Below are 21,222 nucleotides of genomic sequence, written 5' to 3' on the forward strand. Positions count from 1 at the left end.
CTTGCAAACCCTTCTTCCATGACCATCAGATTCCCTGCTGGGCTTAGCTCTTCCCTGCAGGTGTTTTTTGTCTCCTCCTTGCACTGATGCTTGGTTCACCTGTGGGGCTACTATGTCCCTCTTTCCCCCACACCCTGGGAGCATCAGAGGTGGGAGGTAGGGTCCAGGCCCTCTGTGCCTCCTGTTTGGGTCCTGCCATCTGGCAAGATCCCCTGTGCCTTTGAGGTTCAGGCTCTCCAGATGAACCCCACTTGCCCCAGCTCATCTCAGACATCCTCCTGCCTTCCCCCACATAGGAAGCCTGCCTTCTAGGTTTCCTGTCCCCACACAGGTCCCGCCTTCCTGGGTGACTTCAACATCCACCACCCTGGTCTCTCCTCGCCTTGACCTTTCAGGGATCTTTGCCCCATTCCCCTGCAGCTGCCAACCCCATCCCCCATGCCCCCTCCCCCCAGACCTCGCCATCACTGAGAACTTTCCATCTCTAAACTATCCCATGCAGACTCTGACCACAGCCTCCTGCTCCTTGAGCTCTCAATCTGTTCCTTCCAGGACCTCTGCCCTCTCCCTCCCAGCTCCTGCCTCTGCCTCCTGCCCACCAGCCAGCAAGGTCCCCCATTCCAGCCAACCTTTCACCAGGATCTCGGTGCCCTGCCCTCCAAAGACAGCCCTGGAAGGATTTGGTAGCACTCCCTGGCTCCACGCCGCCACCAGGAGGCCAACTTGTGTTGGAGAAAAGGCAAGGCAAGGAAAGCTACAAACCATTGTCTCCTGGGCTCCCTGGCCTCCTGCCTCAGCATGCGCCTCTGCTCTCCACGGCCCCTCGCTGCACCTCCACTTCCCTAGCTCTGGTCCCTCATCCCCGCCCGCTCGCTCTTGCCAGGTGGCTGCACCTTCTGCCCTCGGAGCATGACAGGTGGCATGGGAGCAGCCCCCATCTCACTCTCTGATGACAGATTGACCTGACCCGGTTACATCCTTCCCCCGTTCCTTCTGTTAGGGTGGTGGGGATGGCCGCCTCCCTGTAGGACTCACTCCCCCTGTTCCTGGCCCCGCCCTCCTGTCTCCTTGGGAGCCTACACTCCATCCTCATTTGTGTCTTCAGACACTTCCTATGGGCTACAGCTAGGCACCCTGAAGAAAGTCTTTCCTATCTCGGCAACCCCCCAGCCCGGACCTTCACCCCCTTGGTGCTCCTTCCTCACCCCACTCCCCTGCCCTTCCCCACCATGCCAGTGAGCCCTGCCACCAGCGCCAAGGTAACCCACGCCTCCCGAGTCCAGTGGTCATCTTCAGTGCTAACTCCCCAGAAGACTCTGCTTCCCTTGGGTTCAGGACACTTCCTCCTGCAGCTCTGGCTGCTCCTGCCCACTCCCCCTTCAGGTCTCTTTGTTCTTTTAACTGTTGTTCTCCGGCTTAGGTCTGGACCTTCTTTTCTTTCTGGTCTGTGTACTCCCCCCACCCCCACATGATCTCAGCCACACCCACGGCTTCACTATGGGCTCCTGCCCGCCGGACCAATAGAGCCATTGGCGTCCTGAGGGCTCCACTCAGATGCCCCATAGAAGCCTCAAACTCGCCTCTCCGCCTCTCCTCTTCTCTCAGTAAATTGCACCATCTGCCTAGTTACAGAAGCCAAGACCCCAGAGCTGCCCAGGACTCCCCCTATGCTTTTTATTATTCCTCATAGCCAATCACTTTTTCCATGTTCTAAATTCCTCTGAAATCTGGATACTTCTTTCTATCCCATAATCTTGATAAAACAAGACTGACCTTGGGTAGAGACAGAAGCCTGGGAAGGAAAGAGCAAGAAAAGGATTGGAACGCCCTTAGTTTTGCCAGACTTCATGCGTGTCAGGTGGAGGCACTGAAACCAGCAATATTGGGGCGCGGTGGGGGGGGGATAGTCTAGTGCTCAGCTGTCAGCAAGGAGCCACTGGATGATATCTGAGGTTGATCAACTCAGGAAGGAGAAGCACATTTTAGGTTAGGAAGAATTAGACGATTAGAAGAAGCTGCTCACCTTTGGAGAGCAGGTCTGGAGGCAAGAGAGCCAGAGGATCACTGCCTTTGTGTAGGGGTTCTTCCTACACGTTTTTCAAATTAACCATGACACGAGTCCAAAACTTGTTGGAAAAAAAAAAAAATTTTTTTAAATTTTAAATTTAAAAAAAACCCTAAGTAGGTGCATCTCTCACCCACCTTCCATACCCCCTTCCAGATCCCTGGTGCTCCCAGAGTTCTTTGGAGGAAGGGAGCAGGGCAACATTTGCAGGGTGCTCCAGACTCCCCCGTCCTCCCCTCTCTGCAGCCTTTATCTAACCTGCCAGTGTGTGAGAGCTGTAGAATACTGGTCTGCTAAGATACTGCGTTTCTAAGTGTACCAGGCTGTGTAGGCCCCCTGCTCGGGCTGCAGCTGTGTCAGTGGCTGGAATCGAGACGTCGGGGGCAGGTCGGTTCTGGCACAGACCTGGTGTGGTGGGCAGGGCTGGGGAGAGGCTGCCTGGGCAGCAGGGGTGCTCTGTAGGAGACCTCGCCCCTGTTGGGAGAGGCAGTGGGGCTGTAGTCTTGGGGTGAAGAGGCGAGACACAAGTCTGATGCTGGAGACCTGGAGTGAGGACTGTGCTTAAAAATGAGGTGGGTCAGACACATGTCTGCTGTGGGCCCGGTGTTAACGGATCCGAAGCAGAAAAAGATAGATGCTCTCATCCACTCTTCGGACAGAAGACTCACCCCAGTGCCCAATAGCAGCAGGACCAAGTGGAATCAGCAGGAGGCCTAGCCGAGGGGGCAGCCGCTGGCAGAAGTGGCAGTGGTGACCGGCAGTGGAAGGGAGGCCTGTGGCGAGCAGCTGATCCAGGGGAGGGACCGTGATGCTGGTGAGTGTGTGTATCAGAAAAAGAAACAGGTGCTCAGCTGAGAAGATGGGAGCCGTGTCCTCCGATGGGCAGCAGCAGCCTGCAGAGGGGCCAGAGCAGTGGGCAGAGGGCAGTAGGGGCCACAGGCTGGCTAGTGGGATCGTTTAGGTTAACAGATAACATGTGAAGTATCTCTGGGGCCTTCAGGCTTTGCAAGAGCTGTGGTTTTGTGTCTGCAAAATACAGCAGTGTGTGTCTTGCCACACTGATCCCAGCTGTTGCTTAAGCTCGGGTGCTAAGAAAGTTCCTCAGGAGCTGGGGACTCTTGATTAGTATTAATGTCAGATACTACATAGGTATCTTCAGGTGAGGATGTTGAATATCACAGAGTTTGGCTCCTGATTTGCTGATGCCCAAATGTGGAATAAATCAGTAATTAGGACCGTGGTTGCCAATCCTTGCTGCACACTGGTGTCACTTGGGGGGTTTTACCAAGGACAGATTCCTGGGTCCCACCCCCAGAGATTCTAACTGACTTGGTCTGGGATGCAGCCTGGACATCAAGATTTTTTTAAGCTGCTTATGCACAGCCAAGGTAGAGACTCACTAAATTGGGGGAGTCAATTGCACATCTGTGTCAGAGAAATGCTGCCCGTTTGTATACGTATCAGCCTTGAGCAGAGGTGAGGTGTACATTGCTGGGATATGATCCAGGCGTGGAGGGGAAATACTGGATCTTCCCAGATAAACCTCCTAGACTTCTGGAAGGTGATGTCAACCCAGCTGCTTCCCATGAGCACCTTGGAATGGCCATTACACCTGCTGTGTTGAGTTGGGATGTGATTGATCTGCTAAGTTGACTGTGATGAAGATAAGTGAAATAGAGCTCGTGAACCTGATTGCTCGTGTGTCCTAGTTGCCTGTGTATCCCCCCAAAAATCCCAGATCCCATGTGGCTGAGTCTGAACACAGTTTTGCAGTCAAAGAAACACAGTCCATTAACCAAGTGTCCAGTATTTACTCACATCTTTCAAAGACTGTTACAGGGGATTCAACTCATAACTCACAGCAGCATTCCTTAAATCCTCCACTACTTCACTCTAGCCCTCATCATCTCCCACTCCCTGGTCTCTCAAAGCCTTATCCCACTTTTCACTTTGAGTCCTCACCCATGGGCTCTGGTCTCTGCCACTCTCCCTCTCTATCCCCCCTCCCCATTATCCTGATTGTGGAATAAGGTCGGGAAGTGGCAGTGTCAGGGTGTGGAAGGGGCAGAAAATGAGCAGGGCCAGAAAGACATCCTGCACTGGAGCCTCTATGTGCTGATTCTGTTAACTCTGGGTCTTTAAAAAAATCTATTTAAATTGTGTCAGTACTTCCCAGCTGTACTGCTGGGATTTAAGGCAGGGAGGGGGAATTGCGTTTACAGCTGGCTGGAGTTCAGTGGGAGGCATTCCAGTGAGACCAGTCCCATGAGGTAGCCATACTTTATGGAAGTTCCCAAGGACAAGAGGAATCTGGAAGGAAGAGGAGTCAGGGCTGGAAGATTCAGCCCGCCCTCCCTTGACAACTCAGCGGAAAGGGGTGTCCTTTTATGAAGGGAGCCAGCAGGTCTTCAGTAAGTTCAGGACGAAGGATATTTCCATGACTATAAAAGAGAAAATGACCCCAGCACCATGGGAGGCTCTTAAAAAAATGAGGTTCTCATGGCTATCATAAATGACCCTGGTATAAAGATGGGGCAGTTAGCACAAGGATGCAGCTGTGCTGCTTGCCAGGGAGCTCAACCCTTGGAAGAGAATATCTGAAGAGAAGACTCTGGCCCTACAGCCTGAAGAGACAGTACCAGAAGACAGATGGAAGCACCCTGGGCCACTGCAAGGGCTTCTGCAGTTTAGAGCAAAGAGAAGAAGGAAGAAGGGAAAGCCCAGCGTACTGTGTCGGTGGGTGGCAGAGAGGACTTGGCCAAGGAGACAGCTCTTCAACCGAAGCCCAGGGGAGGCCATAGCAAGGGGAGTCCAGCTCTTTCCACCAGCCCAAGTGTGAGAGCACCCCTGCCTTGTGATCAGAACAGGCACCGGAAGATTGGAGGTTGAAAACAACTTGATTCTCCCATGGGGGAAGAAGGCAGCGTCTCCTGTCTACAGGCTAGCAACTTTAAGGAAGACTCCTGGAGAAGGCTCCTCATAGGGAGGCAAGGGAGCCGTGACAGCGAGACAGAGACTCAGAGCAAGATAGGCCAAATGGATGTATGGATAAATCAAGAATACAGATATGCAAGGCATATCTTTTGTCAAATTAGGGCCTCAGGTATAAAGTCCCAGAACTCACAGGCTGCTGTAAGCAAAACCAGCTCTAGATGGACTCATGGTGAATGTCTTGTTTCTTTCAGTGACTAGGAGGAAGTTGGTGAGCCTGGGGTAGGGCTATGAAAGGCAAATACAGATCAGCCCCTCTCAGGAAGCACATTTTAATTGTGATTAGTAAAGACTTTGCTCTTGGCTGAAGTTTTGGTAAAACAAATGTTTCACCTGGAGGGTGGAAGGGCCTAAGAAAGTATGCTAATTCTGCCCCAGACCAGGGAGGTTAGCCAGAGGCCAGAGTTCAGGGAGGCCTCAGATGGCCCCAGGTGAGGCCGACTCCATCAGCCACCAGGGACAGTCCCTAAGGGGGAAAGATCGAGGCCTGCTCTGGACTCTGTCCCAGCAGTGCCCCCAGCCGGCCCTGTGACATTGGCCATGTCCCTCCCAGTGTCTGGTTAGTGTCCACAGGTGGCATTCACAGGAGGTTCTGAGCAGGCCACCAAAGACTGAACGTCTGGCTTTGGCAGGTGTGCAAATGATAAGCAATTAACTCTACATTATGAAAGACTCCACCTCTCTTTTTAGCCCCAGCCCCGGGATTTAAACTCTTGTAGCCAGAGCTCTTCCCCACCCCCAAGGCCTTTCAACGGTGTTCTTGCCTTGGTGCGGGAGAGAACAGACCCTCAGGTGCCAGCCTGGAGGAGGCCTGGCCTCCGGCTTCCCTAAGCACCACCTCCTGGACACCAAACCTGGGGAGCCTTCTCTCTACTGTTCTCACAGCCAGGCTCTGTGTGTCCCCCTAGATGTGGCTGGCGTCCCAGAGGCCCGGCAGCCCTCCCCTCTCCTTTGTGCAGGACACTGGAACCTCAGCTCGCTTGGGGGACAGGAAAAGCCAGGCACCTTGCCCCTTCCAGAGAAACATCTGAGGTTCGAGATGAGCCTCCTTCCCCCTGTCCCAGGTTTATGATGTTTGTTCTGAGTCTGCTCAGAGAGACGAAGTCAGGAGCAGACACGTCAGGCCCTGCCGGCCTCAGCCCTGGCACCTTCCCTGATCCTCCACACCCAGCCCTGCTCGCCCATGTGCACACTCACCCACAAAGTATCACACTTTCACACACACGTGTGTCAACACAGGTCCACAATCCCACAGCCCTAGTGCACACCCAGATGCACACCCACACGATATTTGCATTCATTCCCACACATTTTTTATGCACACTCACACTTGCCCGCGTGATCTCATCCTACTCACGCACTAACGCACATGCCCTGGTTCACACACACAGCCCTCACAGGTGCACGTTCACATCCATTCGTGCGCTCACTTGGAGACCCATCTTCCCTTTCCCAGTAACATGCTCTCCCTCAGGTGCACACAGATGCCCCCACCATACCCATGTGCTTGAGTCCCCCCTGCCACACTCATGCACGCACAAGCATGCACGCCTGCTCACGGGCACAGGCTCACATTGCCACTGCGCTCCCTCTCGCCCCCCGCAGACCCGTGACCTGTTGGTTTTTCTGTGTTGCAGTCCTCCCGAGAGCTGGCCGACAGCAGCAGCGAGTCCAGTGACCTCCAGCTGGAGGGCCCCAGATCCCTCGGGGTCCTGGATGACAGCCTTGAGGACTCCCGAGCAGAAGACAGGCCCCTGGTTTTCTTTGACCTCAAGATTGACAATGAAAGTGGGTTCTCCAATGGCCACCCCCCCCACCCCTTTCTAGCTTAGTCCCTGAGTCCCCAGGATAAGTGCAGACAGAGCCGTCTGTGAGTCTGGGAGAGCCCTTGAGCTCTGGCCGATGGCTGCAGCCAGAGAGTGGGCAGAGCACTGGGCCTCCCAGGTATTTGAACTTGGTTCTTTGAATAAGGACGTCTGCTTTGACCAGTGCCTAAAGGCTTAGGGGAAGAGCCTCCAGGGGTTCCCGCCCACCCCACCCCCATCTTAGGGAGCCTTGGGAACACACTTCTAAACAGAAGCACGATATGAAAGTCGATGCTGTGAGACCAGCAATCCCAGCACAGCCTTAGGCCATGACTGCACATTTCTGAATACAGGGCCCATTCGTTCCACGGTAGCTGCACGGGGAGGCCAGCAGAGCCAAGGTCCCAGAGAAATATGACCCTTTCTCCCTCAACTCCACAGTGCTTGCCCTGGCCCTGCAGAAGGCCAGGCCCTGTCCTGCGGCCTGGACTCAATGTGGTGCCAGCCCAGGCAGACAGAAGCAGCAGGTGTTTCCATAGGACAGAGAAGCAGTTTGCATACCTCACTGGAAGATTCTGGGCCATGCTCTGCATGGAGTGGACCGGGCAGATGTGCTGTCTGACCCAGTGCTCTGACAGCTGAGGGCCTTAGCTATGTGACTGATGGGATTGGAGGCCAGAGGAAAGGGAGTGGAGGGCTAGGCAGAGACAGTGAGGGGTCTCGAGGGCAGGTGGGTGGAGGCTGGCAGAAGACAGACAGGAGGGACCTGGAGTGAAAGCGTTTGGTGAACTCGGGAAGGTGGCAGGGCAAGAGGGAGCTGGACTCCCAGCAGGGGAGCAAGGGGGCGTGGAGGGCAGCCCCACCTCCCCTTCTGAGCCCCATCCCCGTCAGAGCCAGGGTCAGAGCTGCATTTGAGGCTGATGTTTGTTTCCTGCCACCAGGCCCCAAGGTGGGGTCTCTGGATGGGGGGATCGGCAGCCCTAGAGGACCCTCTGCTCCCGGTGGTGCCCTGCGGTGCCCTTGGGGCCTCACGCTGCCCTTCTCTCCTGCCCAGACCAGAAGATTAGCCAGCTGGCGGCCGTGAACCAGGAAAGCCAATTCCGTGTGATCATCCAGCCGGAGGCCTTCAACATCTACTCCAAGGCCGTCTCCCTGGAGGTGGGGCTGCAGCACTTCCTGTGCTTCCTGGGCAACATGCGCCGGCCCATCCTGGCCTGCTATAAGCTGTGGGGGCCCGGCCTCCCCAACTTCTTCCAGGCCCTGGAGAACATGAACAAGCTGGGGGAGTTTGAGAACACCATCTCAGGCTTCCTGGCCACCCTGCCCCTCATCCGGGAGTGTGTGCCTGGGGCCAGCAGCTTCAAACTCAAGAGTCTGGCCAAGACCTACCTGGCGAGAAACATGAGTGAGCGCAGTGCGCTGGCAGCCGTGCTGACCATGCGCGACCTGTGCCGCCTCCTCGAGGTGTCCCCAGGCCCCCAGCTGGCCCCGCACGTCTACTCCTTCAGCAGCCTGCAGTGCTTTGCGTCCCTGCAGCCCCTGGTGCGGGCAGCTGTCCTGTCCCGGGCTGAGGCCCGCCTGCTGGCCCTCCACATGGTCAACTTCAGGGAGCTGCTGACGGCACACCGCCATGATCCGCAGGGGGGCCTGAAGAAGTACAACCGCTACCTGAGCCTACAGACCCCCTCGTTGCCCGCAACCCAGCCTGCACTCAACCTGCAGGCTCTGGGCACCTACTTCGAAGGCCTGATGGAAGGGCCAGCCTCAGCAGGGGCAGAAGGCATTGCTACCCCTCTGGCTGGCCATAGCTTGGCAGAAAGGGCTTCCCAGCAGAGCTGAGAGGAAAGGGATGACTGGCTCAGACTCTTCTGGGGACAGAGAGGGATGGGGTCTCTGAGCCAGGCCCTGCCCATCACAGCATTCCCAGGTCCTGGTCCCCAGTTCTCCTTTGTCATTTGGTCCAGAATCAGTTTCCTTCTCTGGGACCAAATTCCTCTTCTCTAAAAATCCCACAGAGAAGTTTCCAAGGCCAAGCAGCCACTTGCCAAGCAGCCACCACACAGATCCCTGCGCGGCCCTGGGAGCACGGATAAGTTAGCTCACCAGACCCCTGGCCCCTCTCCTCCAGGTGCCAGAACCAGGGAGGTCCCTGGTGAAGAAGGCCTGGCCGCTGGGCTCTCAAAGTGGCCCCCGTATTGCCCCAGCCACCCGATTCCCACTCCCAAGGGTGTCCTTGCCTCTCCTCCCTGACTCCTGGCCATGGCCCCAGGGGGGACCTGCCGACAGCACCCACAGACACTGCCTGCAACACCAGTGGTCCCACAGGCACCTAAGTGCCTTTCAAACCAAACCACCCCTTAGGGATTTGGGTTCTCTTAGCTTTTGCCTGCCCGGAGGCCAGCTCTGTTCACCTCCCCTCTGGAGTATTTTCACCCACAAAGGGCCTCCTCTCAGCAGAGAGAGGGGCTGTTGTTCCATGCCTGTCCATGCTTCCAGACTGTGACCCTTCCGAGCCTGCTTCCCTCCTCCTGCCCACACAGATGCCTCCCCTTAGTCGAGGCTTTGCCCTTCACGCTCTCTGCACTGCCCCCGGCCCCCAGCCCTCCTGAGGTGTGTCCTCCAACCCAGTGCCGCTTTCAGTGGACTCCAGGTACCCGCAGCATTGGAATCTCCCAGTAAGCTGCTTTAGTGCATTCTCCAGACAATTCTGATGCCTGCCAAGTTTCAGAACCATTGCTCTGATAGACTGCTCCTCCAGGGAGAAACAGTGTGGAACAGCAGAGAAGGTCCTGGCCCTGGCCCTGACTGTGTGCATTGAGTGGAACCCAGGGAAAGGCCCCTTCCTGAGCCCCCACGTCCCCACAAATAAAATGGGCTGGTTAGCCAGCATGGTCCTAGAGCTCACACCCCGCTCTGCCATTCTGGGGTTTTAGGAATGGACAGCAGGCCTCTGAGGCAGTGGTCAAGGAGGTTTTCATTCTTTTTTTTTTTTTTTTTTTTTCGGTACACGGGCCTCTCACTGCTGTGGCCTCTCCTGTTGTGGAGCACAGGCTCCGGACGCGCAGGCCCAGTGGCCATGGCTCATGGGCCCAGCCGCTCTGCAGCATGTGGGATCCTCCCGGACCAGGGCATGAACCAGCGTCCCCTGCATCGGCAGGCAGACTCTCAACCACTGCGCCACCAGCGAAGCCCCGGTTTTCATTCTTGAACCCTTGGTCCCAGCCCTAAGCTAAGGTCCCCAACCTTGTGGTCACATAGAGGTCAGCAGCAGAACACAGGCAGGTCAGGCCAGTCTCGTCTGACTAGCAGAACCACTGTCCCTTCCCCTCTGCCCCTCTCCCATCCCTCTTCCTTGGCCCCCTGATACTGGGATGCCTCCATGGCCTCAGCTTTCAGGTGGGTGAAGGCTTTGCACCCATACCCCTGCCCCCATCCAGCGGGGGGGCCCTGAAGACCCACTGAGGGATCACATAGGAACGTGCCGCCACGTTGAGAGTGCTGGCTCTAACAGTGAACTCTGATGCATTTCAAATAAGATTCCGATTTAAAGTAGGAGCTGGCTCTGAAGCTCAGTAAAACAGGCTGGTGGGTGAGGGTAGGAGGGGACTGGAGCCTCAGTTGGCCTGTGATGACCATCTTGGCAACAGCAAGGCAGCGCTTGGACCACTCCTCACAGCATCTTCCCCTCGGCCCCACCTCGGGACTGAGCCTGCTGATTGCCAGCTCCAAGCCCAGCCTCCCAATGCTTTCTGCCTTCAGATGGAGTTGATCACAGGTTTTACAGCAAAGGGCTGTTCTGCCCTCTCTCCACTGTCACAGCCTCGAATAAAGATGTGAATCGTCAAAGCCTGATGCACCAATCACAAACTCTGCTCAGCCCACCCCAGGAGCCACTGAGCAGCCTCTTGCCTGGCAAAGGGGGCACTTGCTGGCATAGCTGTTCTTTGTGGGGGGGGGGGGTGTCTTTCAGGACTTAGCAGAGCTGAGAGCCCCTTGTTGCTCAGGTATGGGCCTCAAGGGTAAGAATCCCCATTCCAAGTAGGCAGACCAGGGTGGGCCTGTCTGGGATCATCTCCAAAGCGGGGAGCCACCTGGAGGGAGAGAAGCACCAGCTTCAAGAATTACCCCCTAGAGGGAGTCAGGGACCAGAGACCAGGGTCTGTAGGAACTTTACCTCTGCCCCTGCTGGAAAATCCTGTACCCTGGATGTCACAGATGGAGTTCTTATTAGTGCCTGCAGGGATTCCCCTGGCACAAGCAGTGTGGGAATTTGCACCCCCCCTGGCCTGGGTGACGCCAGGTAATGTGATTTAAGCAGTTCCACTACCCTTAGCCCCACCTACCTGTCCCAGGTGCCCAAATTCCAGTCCTGGAGTTTTAGTCTCTAATTGCAAATCCAAATATGTGTCCTGTGCTTCATCTTTGAATTCTATCTCAGGTTTATCCATGTCAACTAACCACAAGCTTGCTGGGCTAGAAGTCAGGACACTGAGTTTCAATCCTCACTTAGTTGCCTCTGACTCTAGTCTGGTGCATCAAACTCATTGATGCTTAGGCTCTAACTCTGTAAAATGGTATAATATGGGTTGTTTTTACCTCATAGGATCTTGTGTGAACCAATGAGAAAATGTGAAAGTAGCCTTTTAATGTATGAAGAACCACACAAATGTAAGATCTTATTTTACTGACAACAAAGATGACAGTTATTGCTTTATAAGTTATAGAAAAATAAACAGATATTGGATCTTAGCAAACAAAGGACTTCGGCCTGTCTTCAGGGGAATAAAGAACAAGATCTGGCATAGAGCAGACAACTTAGTGGGGCTGGGGGGTCCTGGGTCCCAGGGAGCCAGGAAGGAGAGCAGGGGAGTCCACCTTGGAGTGGTGGAGCAGTAGGTGGCTTTGTGTCCTCAAAATAACCAGATGGGAGGTTTCAGCCACACAGACCTGGAGCAGACAACAGCTTTCCTGTGGCAGCCCAGCTCAGCCCTTTCCAGCCCTCCCCTACTCTCAGGCCCCTTTTTGAGGCCCAAGAGCTCAGTGACACCCCCAGGAAGGTCACTTGAAAATCTGCTGTAACCTCAACCTTGCTCTTCCTTTTAACTGCACAAAACTCAGCCGCTGCTCCACTGCTTGGCCCTGCTGTTCCCACACCCTGCACCCTCCCCTCATCCAGCCCTGGCCGGCCCCACCTCCACCCTTATTCCTACCCTAGACTCACTCTGACCCCTAGTCCCAGCCTTGACAATTCTCTGTAATTCAGAGATGACCCTTCACCCTGCACCTCCCGCAGGCCCCGCCTACCCACCCTCAACCCCCGCTCCCACCTCCACCTCCTCTGACCTTAGGTTTGTCTCCACCTCACACCCCGGCCGCCCTATACCTAAAGGAAGGGGTCCTTTCTCACCTCTCTTCAGTCCTCACAATTAAGGGAACTACACAGCTAGTGACATGAAATGTCAAGTCAGAGAGAGTCGCACCTTGTGGATCCCGCCCAGATGGAAGGGGAGCTGAGCTAGAGCAGCTCCCAGACTCACCAGCAGAGGGCGCTGCAGCCCCAGAGGGCCTGGTGTCGAGGCGGCTGCTGCCCGCGGATGGCGAGGGGTGTGGTGTCAGATAAAGGCTCTGGGTAGCAGCAGTTTTTCCAAAGCGCCACGCATACTTCCGGTGGTGTGGGAGATATCTTTAGGTAGATGGTGCATGGAGAAACGTTTTTAACGTGTTAACCGCTTTGTATTTATTTTAACATCTATTAGAAAAAATATAGCCAGCCTATCAACACCGTGATTTCTGGAACATGGTTGCTCAGAATGATGCTAAAATGGGATTCTTTATAGGTCTAATTTAACGACAAATATGAAGTAACTACAAGCTCAGAAGGAACACAGGTATAGCAAAACTTGTGACTGTGGAACTGGGGGACTTAATTTTGGGGAATACTGGGTTACCAGGGGCATTAGAGTGAGGATTAGAGCTAAGGTTAGGGCCCACGTTAGAACCGGAATAAGATGGGGTGGGGTTAGGAGTCGGGGTGAGACCTACGGTTAAGATTTGGGGTTATATCAAATTTAGTGTCGTATTTGGTCATTAAGGTTAGGAACTGAGTTAGGAATTTAATTAGGAATGCAGTTAGATAGGGAGTTCCCTGGTGGCCTAATGGTTAGGATTCGGTGCCATCACTGCTGTGGCCTGGGTTCAATCCCTGGTCGGGGAACTAACTGAGATCCTGCAAGATTCGTGGCATGGCCAAAATATATTTAAAAAAAAAAAAAAAAGGAATGGAGTTACAGTCACTCTTCAAGATGCAGGTGTCACTTTAGCAACAGAAAAGTCCATGAAACTGTGACAGATGGGCAGGAACTTCTGAGGAGGACCCCCTAATACAGAGCCTCAGGTGTAGTCAGACTCCCTCCCCATCCTCTTCTAGAAGCATCCAGCAGGGGTTCCACCTGAGCTCAATGAACCCTGGAGAGAGCATAATGACCCATCCCATCCAGGTGTGAAAGCCTCCTGGACAACCAGGTGAATAAAGCTCCCAGCTAACACGACTGAAAGATAACTACATGCTGGACACTCTTTTCTCATTCAGCACAGCTAACCTCATGTAGTCTCCCCAGACACCCTGTGTGGTTACAGTATCATCCTCGTTCTGTCCAGGACGTGGGATGGGGATTAGGGCAGGGAGGTGGAGTACCTTGCTCCAGGTCATTAAACTTGAATGTGGCAGAGTTGGGCTTTGCCCCACAGGGAGACTGTGTCTACATTGGAGCCCTCTGTGGCCCACACTGCCCAATGCATTGCCATGCATTTGGGGGGGTGGGAGGTGGTTTTCCACTCTCTCCTTCCTGTACCCTCCTGGTCTGTTGATCTCACATGATGCAGGGCCCAGAAAACTCACACCCCAACCTTCTGGTCCCAGTGTCCCAGAATTTGAACTTATCCTAATTCTATTTTTTTCTTTAAGGACAGTTCTTCTCCAACTTTTTTGCCCATTATTGCCCCCCTAAGGAGCCTTTTTAGACAAATTGTTTCCTAGTCATGACTCCCCCAATGAAATTTTAGTACTGTGATTCCTTGGGCTTTTCTATATACAAGATTAGGTCATCTGCAAATAGAGATCATTTTACTTCTTCCTTACACAGATGTACTGTATATCTGTTTATGTTCTGTGGTCCTTTGGAGGGTCAGAAACCACTGGAATATCTAAGGTTGTTAGTGCCCTCTCCACCCTGGACCAATTTTCATCCTCTCTGGGGCAATGTTGCCCCCGTTGAGAATGTATGATTTAGGGTAAGACCCTATCCCCAGTTATAATGCAAGTAAGAAGTGTCATGGTGGGTGTTAGCCCCTCCATGTGGCTCAGTTCACAGGTGGGGGTGAGGTGAGACTAGGCTACAGGGAGATGGGAGGGAACGTGGGCAGAGGTCTCTGAGGACATGCTTCCCCGGGGTGGCCTTGGTCCTGGACTCAGTCCCAGGTGCAGGTCCAGGATGAGCCTGGGGACAGGGAGGGACGGAGGGCAGCACCATCACTTATTTCTGTCTTGGAAACCAGGTGTCAGCTCCAAGCCTTTTGGACCTGAATAAAGCAAATGCCTGTGGGGACTCTCTTGAGAGAAGGGTCAAGAATTTCAACTGACTCCCCCTCTCAAAAAACAAAACAAAAAGTTTGAAAATCTCTACCTACTCCTACAAAATGTATCTGCTGCCAACAGAGGGAAAAATTCCTTCATTCTTGGCTCAAGGAACTTCCTTAAACTCAGCCCAGAAGAATTCTTTAAAGACCAGCTGCCTGGACTATGCTAAAGTCAGTTTATAAATATTATAAATATCCCAAACCTGATAGCCAAGCAGATTACAAAAGCTAGCTAGCAAACCACAGAAATTTTCCACGAAGTTATCCAGCCAAACAAGTGTGATGGGAAATATTGTGAAATCCAGCGTCACTTGTCTGATTGTCTAAAACTGAGTTCTTTGCGCAGACCAAGTTCAGAGGGCCCCGGGGGTAGAATTTACCCAAGGGCTGACCCTCTCCTGGAGTTCTACAGTCATAAAGCCCTGGCTTGACACCACAGTGGACTGATTCTAGAGTAAATCAGACCAACCAAAGAGGAGGCAGTGGGTGGGTGAGGCTGGGCCCGCGGTGGTGGTGCCCTTGTCGAGTCTGCTTGGGGTGGGCAAGGATGCTGAGTGGTAGTTAGGACGTGGGCTTTGGAGGGTCCTGGTTCAAATCCCAGCTCTGCTGTGTGACCTTGAACAAACTACTTAGCCTCTGTGGTCTCATAGGCAAACTGGGGGTGACAATACATACTTAGAAAATTGTGAAGATTAAATGAGATACATAAAGCACTAAAGTTTGTGAATTGGCAATCCTCAATAAAAAAAAAAAAATAACTCTATACATCCAACGCCACAGAGGAGAAGGCATTGTGCTGACTCCCAGAAAGCACTGCAGGCTTCTCCCCTCCTCTCCTCCCTCCCCTCCCTCCCTTCTGGTTCCAGTCCATTTAGGATTTGGGCAACTCTGTCCCTAAATCCTTCTCCTGGTGCCTCTGTCCCCATCTCTCCAAACGTCCTCCACTGTCTCCTCTACCCCGATGGGGTCACCCTGCAGGCTGCAGGCTGGAGGGATTTACGGTCCCCTCCCTCCTCAGCCCCCACCTGGGTACCAGACACAGTCATCTGCAGGCAGGTCACTTTCGGGCAGCACCAACAAAGATGTGGGTTGAACAGAGGAGGTCCTGGGAGAAGCAAATAAACACATCAAGTTTCCAGCTGGGTCTGGAGATAAGGGCTCCGGGAGACAGGCTGAGGCATCTCAGGCGCTGCACCGGTTCACCCTTCCCAGCCTGTCCATGCTGGTTTTGCAGGCGGCAGGAAAGCCTACTGGGGGAACTTCAAAGAGGACATTGCAGAGAACTGAGGGGGCTGGGGAGAGGCTGTCCCTCCTGGGGATGAATTTGGGTAGGGTTAGGCCTGATGAGGGAGAACGTGACAGATCTGAGCTACTGTCCCAGCTGAGGCAGTGGGGTGGGAAGGGATGATTAGCCCAAGGCACAGAAGAGGAAACTGGAACCGAGAAGCGAGAGAAGCTTTTCCAAAAGTCTCACAGGAAGTCAGTGGAAAAGCCCGCAACCCCTGATCTCCTTCTCTGGATCCCCTTACACTGAACTCTGCCTGTTTGTTACCAAGATGTGGCCATTAGAACTGGATTTGCCTGGGTGCAGATTGAAGGCACATCTGCATCGGGCCAAGACCCATCCAAGGGAGGGCTCTCCTTCCTCCAAACCTCTGCCCCGGCTGGCTGCCTGGCTGGGAATCAGCATGCTGCGATTAGGGCTGCTCCAATCCAGGGCACAACCTCGTCCCTCCCAGACGAGCATGGCTCTGCTTCTGGTGCCCACGAGCCCTGGAGGAGGACTACACGGGACTAATACAAGAGACCTGAAGTAGGGGCACCTGTCCCACTCCAGAAACAGCTGCCCTCTGCCATTGGAGAGGCCACATCTCCAGAGTCTCAAGGGCTTCCTAACCAGCAAGGTCAGCGATGGCCACTGAGCTCAGCTTGCCCTTGACCAGACTGCCCTGGGAGGGCATCTCAGAGAAGCTGAGTGCTGGGGGCATTTCCCGGCCCTACCTGCTCTGTGACCTCCCTCTTGGCCTGTCTTCTCTCCAACAAAGTGGAGGGGTAGGGAGAGAAGACCTCCAGGCCCTGAGCTCTGATGTTCTGCAACTCTGGACAACTCCCTGTCTGTCCTTTGTCTAAGACAAGTGCAGGTTTCAAAGAGTCCTTCCGGCTTTGGCCCCAGGTGACCTGATGGACCAGCTGGAGCCTGTCCAAGAGACGCTAGCCTTTCAGAAGCCCCAAGGTTCACGCACACAGGATGTTGGGAGATGCGGGAGCCTGTAAGCTCTCTTAGGGCAGAGACATCATCTCCCTGGTTCACAACGGCACCCAGGCCAATCAGGGCACCTGGTAACATGGGCTGGGGGTGGGGTGGGGGGGTGGTACTGAATTACTATTTTTGGAATGAATGGCGTAGCAGACCTGTTTCTGCATGCCTATCCCTCTGCTTCTGTGTGCTTTATTTCTGACAGCTCATACCTGTGACTTTCTTCCAAGGCCCGTCCTTCAGCTACTGGAACTGATTGCCTACAGGCACAGAGAGAGGGAAAAGCCTGGAAGTTTCCATCCCCGAGGGCAGCCCCTAGGGAATGTCCGGCTGCTGTGAGTCTGTGGAAGCCAAGCTTCCCTACCTAAATCGGGGCAAACTGAGGTGTGATTATGCCTAGAGCTTCCTGGGGTCAGACTGAGACTGCCTGAAATCACACCCTGGCTTGGCTTCCTCCCCTTCCATGGCTTCCCTTTTCCCTTGCTGATTTCTGCTAAGGCATTTCCTTAATGGATCACTGGTGTGTGAATCCTTGTCTCAGCTCTGCTTCTGGGAAGCCATATCCCAAAACAAATGAAAAGCCTGGTGACAGCAAGAGACTGAAGATACCCAGGAGGAAATTCAATTTAGTCTATGCTGCCATGTGCCCCCATGGGCTTTGATGGGGACAGTGGATGCAGAGACCTTGGGTGACCCTCCAAGAGCTTTGAGTCTGAGGGATGGAGGAGGAGGAAGAGATTCCCTGGGCCCTGCCCTTGTGGGCTCTGCTGGGGACCACACTGGGTTGCGGGGAGGGAGTCTCTGACTACATATTTATTATGACCTCTCTCCATGTCCTCTGATGGCACCAGGCGATGGACAGTCGAGGGCTCCAGAACAGAGAGGAGTGGCCTCAACTGCTGGAAGAGTTGTGTCTCCCTTCTGCATCACGCTCCCCCCATACCCCACCCCAGCAGCCAGGGAGCTTCTGGCAGCTTTGGCCTTTCTTCCTGGGCCTACACACCAGGCTCCTGAAACATTCATTGGTCAGATTTAATCTCTAATCACATCACCCCCTCTGCCCCCCTGACTCCTACTATGTGAAGGAAGTGTTTTGTAGCAGGACTCCCCCTACCCACAGAGTTGTGTGTAGCAGTTTGGGGAAGGGGGGTTTAGCTCCTGGGCCCAGGTGTGCTGACGGTCTCAAGAGATGAGGCAGGCTGCAGTGTGGTGGGGCAAACAAAGAAACTGCCCAGGGGCATGTGGAGGAGGGTAAGCGGTGGTCCCCAGACTTTCTGAAGACCTCCTACTGCAGGAAGCCCTGGCAGACGCTCCCTAGAGGCCCCAATTCAACCTACAAACCTGCTTCTCAAGCCATAGCACCCCAGGACAGCAGCCCTGGAAGGGCCCCAGAGCACATCTAGCCCATTCTTCTACCTTCACAATGGTAGAGACTTAGAATGAGAGAGGCCAAGGGGTTGCTTAAGATCATGCAGCAAATTTGTGAAGCTGGCACCTTTGTGCTGTCTCTGCATTCTTCATAAGACCAGCAGAATTCTTCCTCCTGTTTTCCACCTCGACAGTAAATGCCTCTTTCCTCTGCCAGGGGACCCGGTGACATGTTCAGGATGTGAAGTCATGTAGGAACATCTTTGAATTCAGAAACGTCTCCTGTTCATAAATATCCAACTAACGACTGAAACTTCCACTGCTCCCAAAATAGCTTTGGATCCCAGCACAGGCATTTCTAAGAACAGATTTTAATCCTTTCAAGAATTCTATGAAAGCAGAGAATAGTTTGTATGCCTACCCAAAAGAGCTCCCTGACCCTGGTCACACATTGAGCCCTGACCCTCATCACGGACTGTGAACATAGACTGGTCTAATTTCCAGGTAAGGGGGTATCTACTACCGTTCATCATAATTATGTCACTCTCAATTCATTTTGATACAGTGTTAGATTACTCTGATCCTGCAATTTCCCAACCTCTATTTCAAGGGGATTTCTTGCTTGTAGTGAATCTTGGGATTGACTCCTCAACATCCATTTCAGGGCTAGATGATTACTCTAAGCCAATCAATTCCATCCCCTTTGCCAGTGATTGGCTCAAAGATGGGGAGTCCTAAGTCAATATGTATCAAGAAGACCTTAGGAGAGGTGATGGCTTCTGGAAAGGGAATCGAGTCTCTCTCTTCCGCTCGTCTGCTACTGATAAGCATGTTACTCCAGCTGCTGCTGAAGCCCTCCAATGACACTGAGGGACATGAGTCTCAAGTTGAAGCCCTGTTAAGGGAGAGGAGAGAGACAGAAAGAACCTGAGCCTGCCGATGTCATTGAGCTACTGAATCAACCAGCCCTGAAGCCGCCAGCCTGGCTTCCTGCTTGTGAGATGATACACTTAATAGTTTAAAACACTGAGATGGGAATTTTGTTATCTGCAGATGGAAGCATCATAAATAATTCCCCGACCTCCCTTCCCCTGCTTCCCCCTGCCATGGAGGGGCTGACTGCCCAGGACTCCCTCTCTGGGGGAGCCAGTCCTGCCTGGGCTGAATAGAATAGCTAAGCACGTTGCCCAGGAAGGAGTTTCCCATCTTTGGTGAGACAAGCACAGGCCCAGATAATTACATGAGATGCCACTGGAAGAGCTGTCGTTAATTTTGATAGCAATAAAGAGTCTTGCCAGAAATTTAAGCTAATTTCATGAAAGCACTGGGAGGAAGGTCATGAACTGGATCCCAGCTTATTAATAATGTTGAGCTTCATTTGAACTATTCAGGAAATTCCTCCCAGTTGCCTCCAGCAAACTGCCACAGGTTGCTACTCTCCTCTGAAAGCAACAGTCTTCCCATATGCAAATGTGGATTTTTCTGTTTTTCCCTAGAAAATAATTAAAGTTACAGAGCCCAATAAATACTTAAACAGATTGTGGTTTTAATTAAAAACCTTTCTCCAAGCCTGCAGCTGCAGGTCTCTCTTCCCAAACAGGTACACTGGTGACAGCTGCAAACGTCAGAATCTGGGTTTAAGTATCTGAGACTAGAAATCTTTAAAATAATAATAGGAATTCTGATTTTTACCTATGCCATGGTGTGTGGGAGGTGTAGGGGGGAGTGAAGAGAGATATTTGGGGGAAGGGCCAAGGTCTTTCCCCCCCTACTGGGGAAGCAGGACACAAGCATGTAGGAGCAGGTTCAGCAGAACATCTCATCATACCTGTACCCAATGCTGCAAGGTAATAATGATGGCTAATTCTAGCTATTGTTGAAAAAAATAAAAGTTCATTTCTGAGCACTATCAGTACCAGGTACTAGGTGCTTTGCATGCATTGACTCATTTAATCCTCATGCAACCCAATAAAATGGGTATTCTTATTTATACCCCTTCCCCACCCCCAGGCACAGAGAGGTTAAGTAACTTGGCCAAGGTCACACAGTGAGTACATGGTGGAGCGTCATGCTAGAACCTTCCGTCTTAACCACTATGTAGTATGTGTATGAGGAAAAGGAGAGATGGAAGTTGGCAGGGGTTGGGGGGTGGTTTATAAACGGGGACTCCAGAAGCTGAAAGGTGGGAAGCTGTGTGTTTAGGAGATTCTGGCTGGAGGGCAGGTGGGAAGGGTCTGCTGAGTAGGCTGCTCTACTGGGGATCTGTGATGCCCTTCTGGGTCTTGGCTTTCTTACTTTCAGGGGCTCTCCCTCATTCATTAAATCACCCACCTGGCACGTTAAATACAAAGGCATGTACAGCTCTGAGTGCAGGTGCAACTGAATCGTCTGCACAGTGTTACATGTCCTAAACCTTTAATCAAACATCTATTACTTCCAACTTTGCAGTTTTCTATTCCCCTCTTAGAGCCTGAAAAAGATGTTCTTTTTCAGATCTCGGGCATTTTATAAGTCCCTGGCAAAGTCAGAAGACTTAAGGACTGCCTTCTAGGCCTGGGTACTGGACTCAAAGAGAAAGCACTCATGCCGCACAGGGAAGGCTGGGGAGGAGTACAGGACGGTTTAGTCCCAGGAGAACTAAACTTACTGGCTTGCTCAAGGAGCATCCAGAGGGTGCCTACGGTGCCCTGGGCATTGAAAACACAATGGGGTGTGAAGCCGGGGCTGTGCCTGTGTTGGGCAGGGGTGAGGAGGCTGCAGATTCCTGGGACACACGCTGGGTGGGCATGGGAAGGAAAGCTTCGGTGCCTTGGTTTAGCGTCTCCCACTTCGGAACTTTGAGCCGCAGGATGCAGAGCCGGGAGCAGTGCACGCCTGGGTCCCGGGCTCAGGCCGACGATCCTCGGGGCCCAGGGTACCCCAGCCATTGCCCCGCGCCTCTGAGCCCGGCAGGCGGTTTCCAGCAGGGGGCGAGCGCGAACCAGGCCTGGGCCCGAGACTTTGAATAGACAGAACCCGGGTAGCTGGTGCCGGGATCCGGGGGGTTTAACCCGCCCTACTCTCGGGACCGTGCGGGTCGGCAAGGTCGAAGTTGGAGGTCC

General features: G+C 53.4%; 1 protein-coding gene and 1 long non-coding RNA gene across 4 annotated transcripts in view; one reads left to right on the plus strand and one right to left on the minus strand.

Moving 5' to 3' along the window:
* The window catches only part of PML (PML nuclear body scaffold), a 43,748-nt gene extending 33,041 nt beyond the window's left edge, over positions 1-10,707 (plus strand). For 2 of the 3 annotated variants that reach the window (XR_010839709.1, XM_059058629.2), the window contains 2 exons: positions 6,694-6,844; positions 7,916-10,707. Coding sequence is in view for 2 of the 3 variants with exons in the window: in XM_059058629.2 (XP_058914612.1) it covers positions 6,694-6,844; positions 7,916-8,700 (936 nt within the window). In the remaining variant the exon portion in view is untranslated. The remainder of the gene's footprint in view (positions 1-6,693; positions 6,845-7,915) is intronic. The other variant, XM_059058632.2, reaches the window with a different exon arrangement.
* The window catches only part of LOC136793824 (uncharacterized), a 36,320-nt gene that overhangs the window by 11,473 nt on the left and 3,625 nt on the right, over positions 1-21,222 (minus strand). The window lies entirely within an intron of this gene.

The sequence above is a fragment of the Kogia breviceps genome, chromosome 3 (genome assembly GCF_026419965.1).
Source record: "Kogia breviceps isolate mKogBre1 chromosome 3, mKogBre1 haplotype 1, whole genome shotgun sequence".
Classification (NCBI taxonomy): Eukaryota; Metazoa; Chordata; class Mammalia; order Artiodactyla; family Physeteridae; genus Kogia; species Kogia breviceps.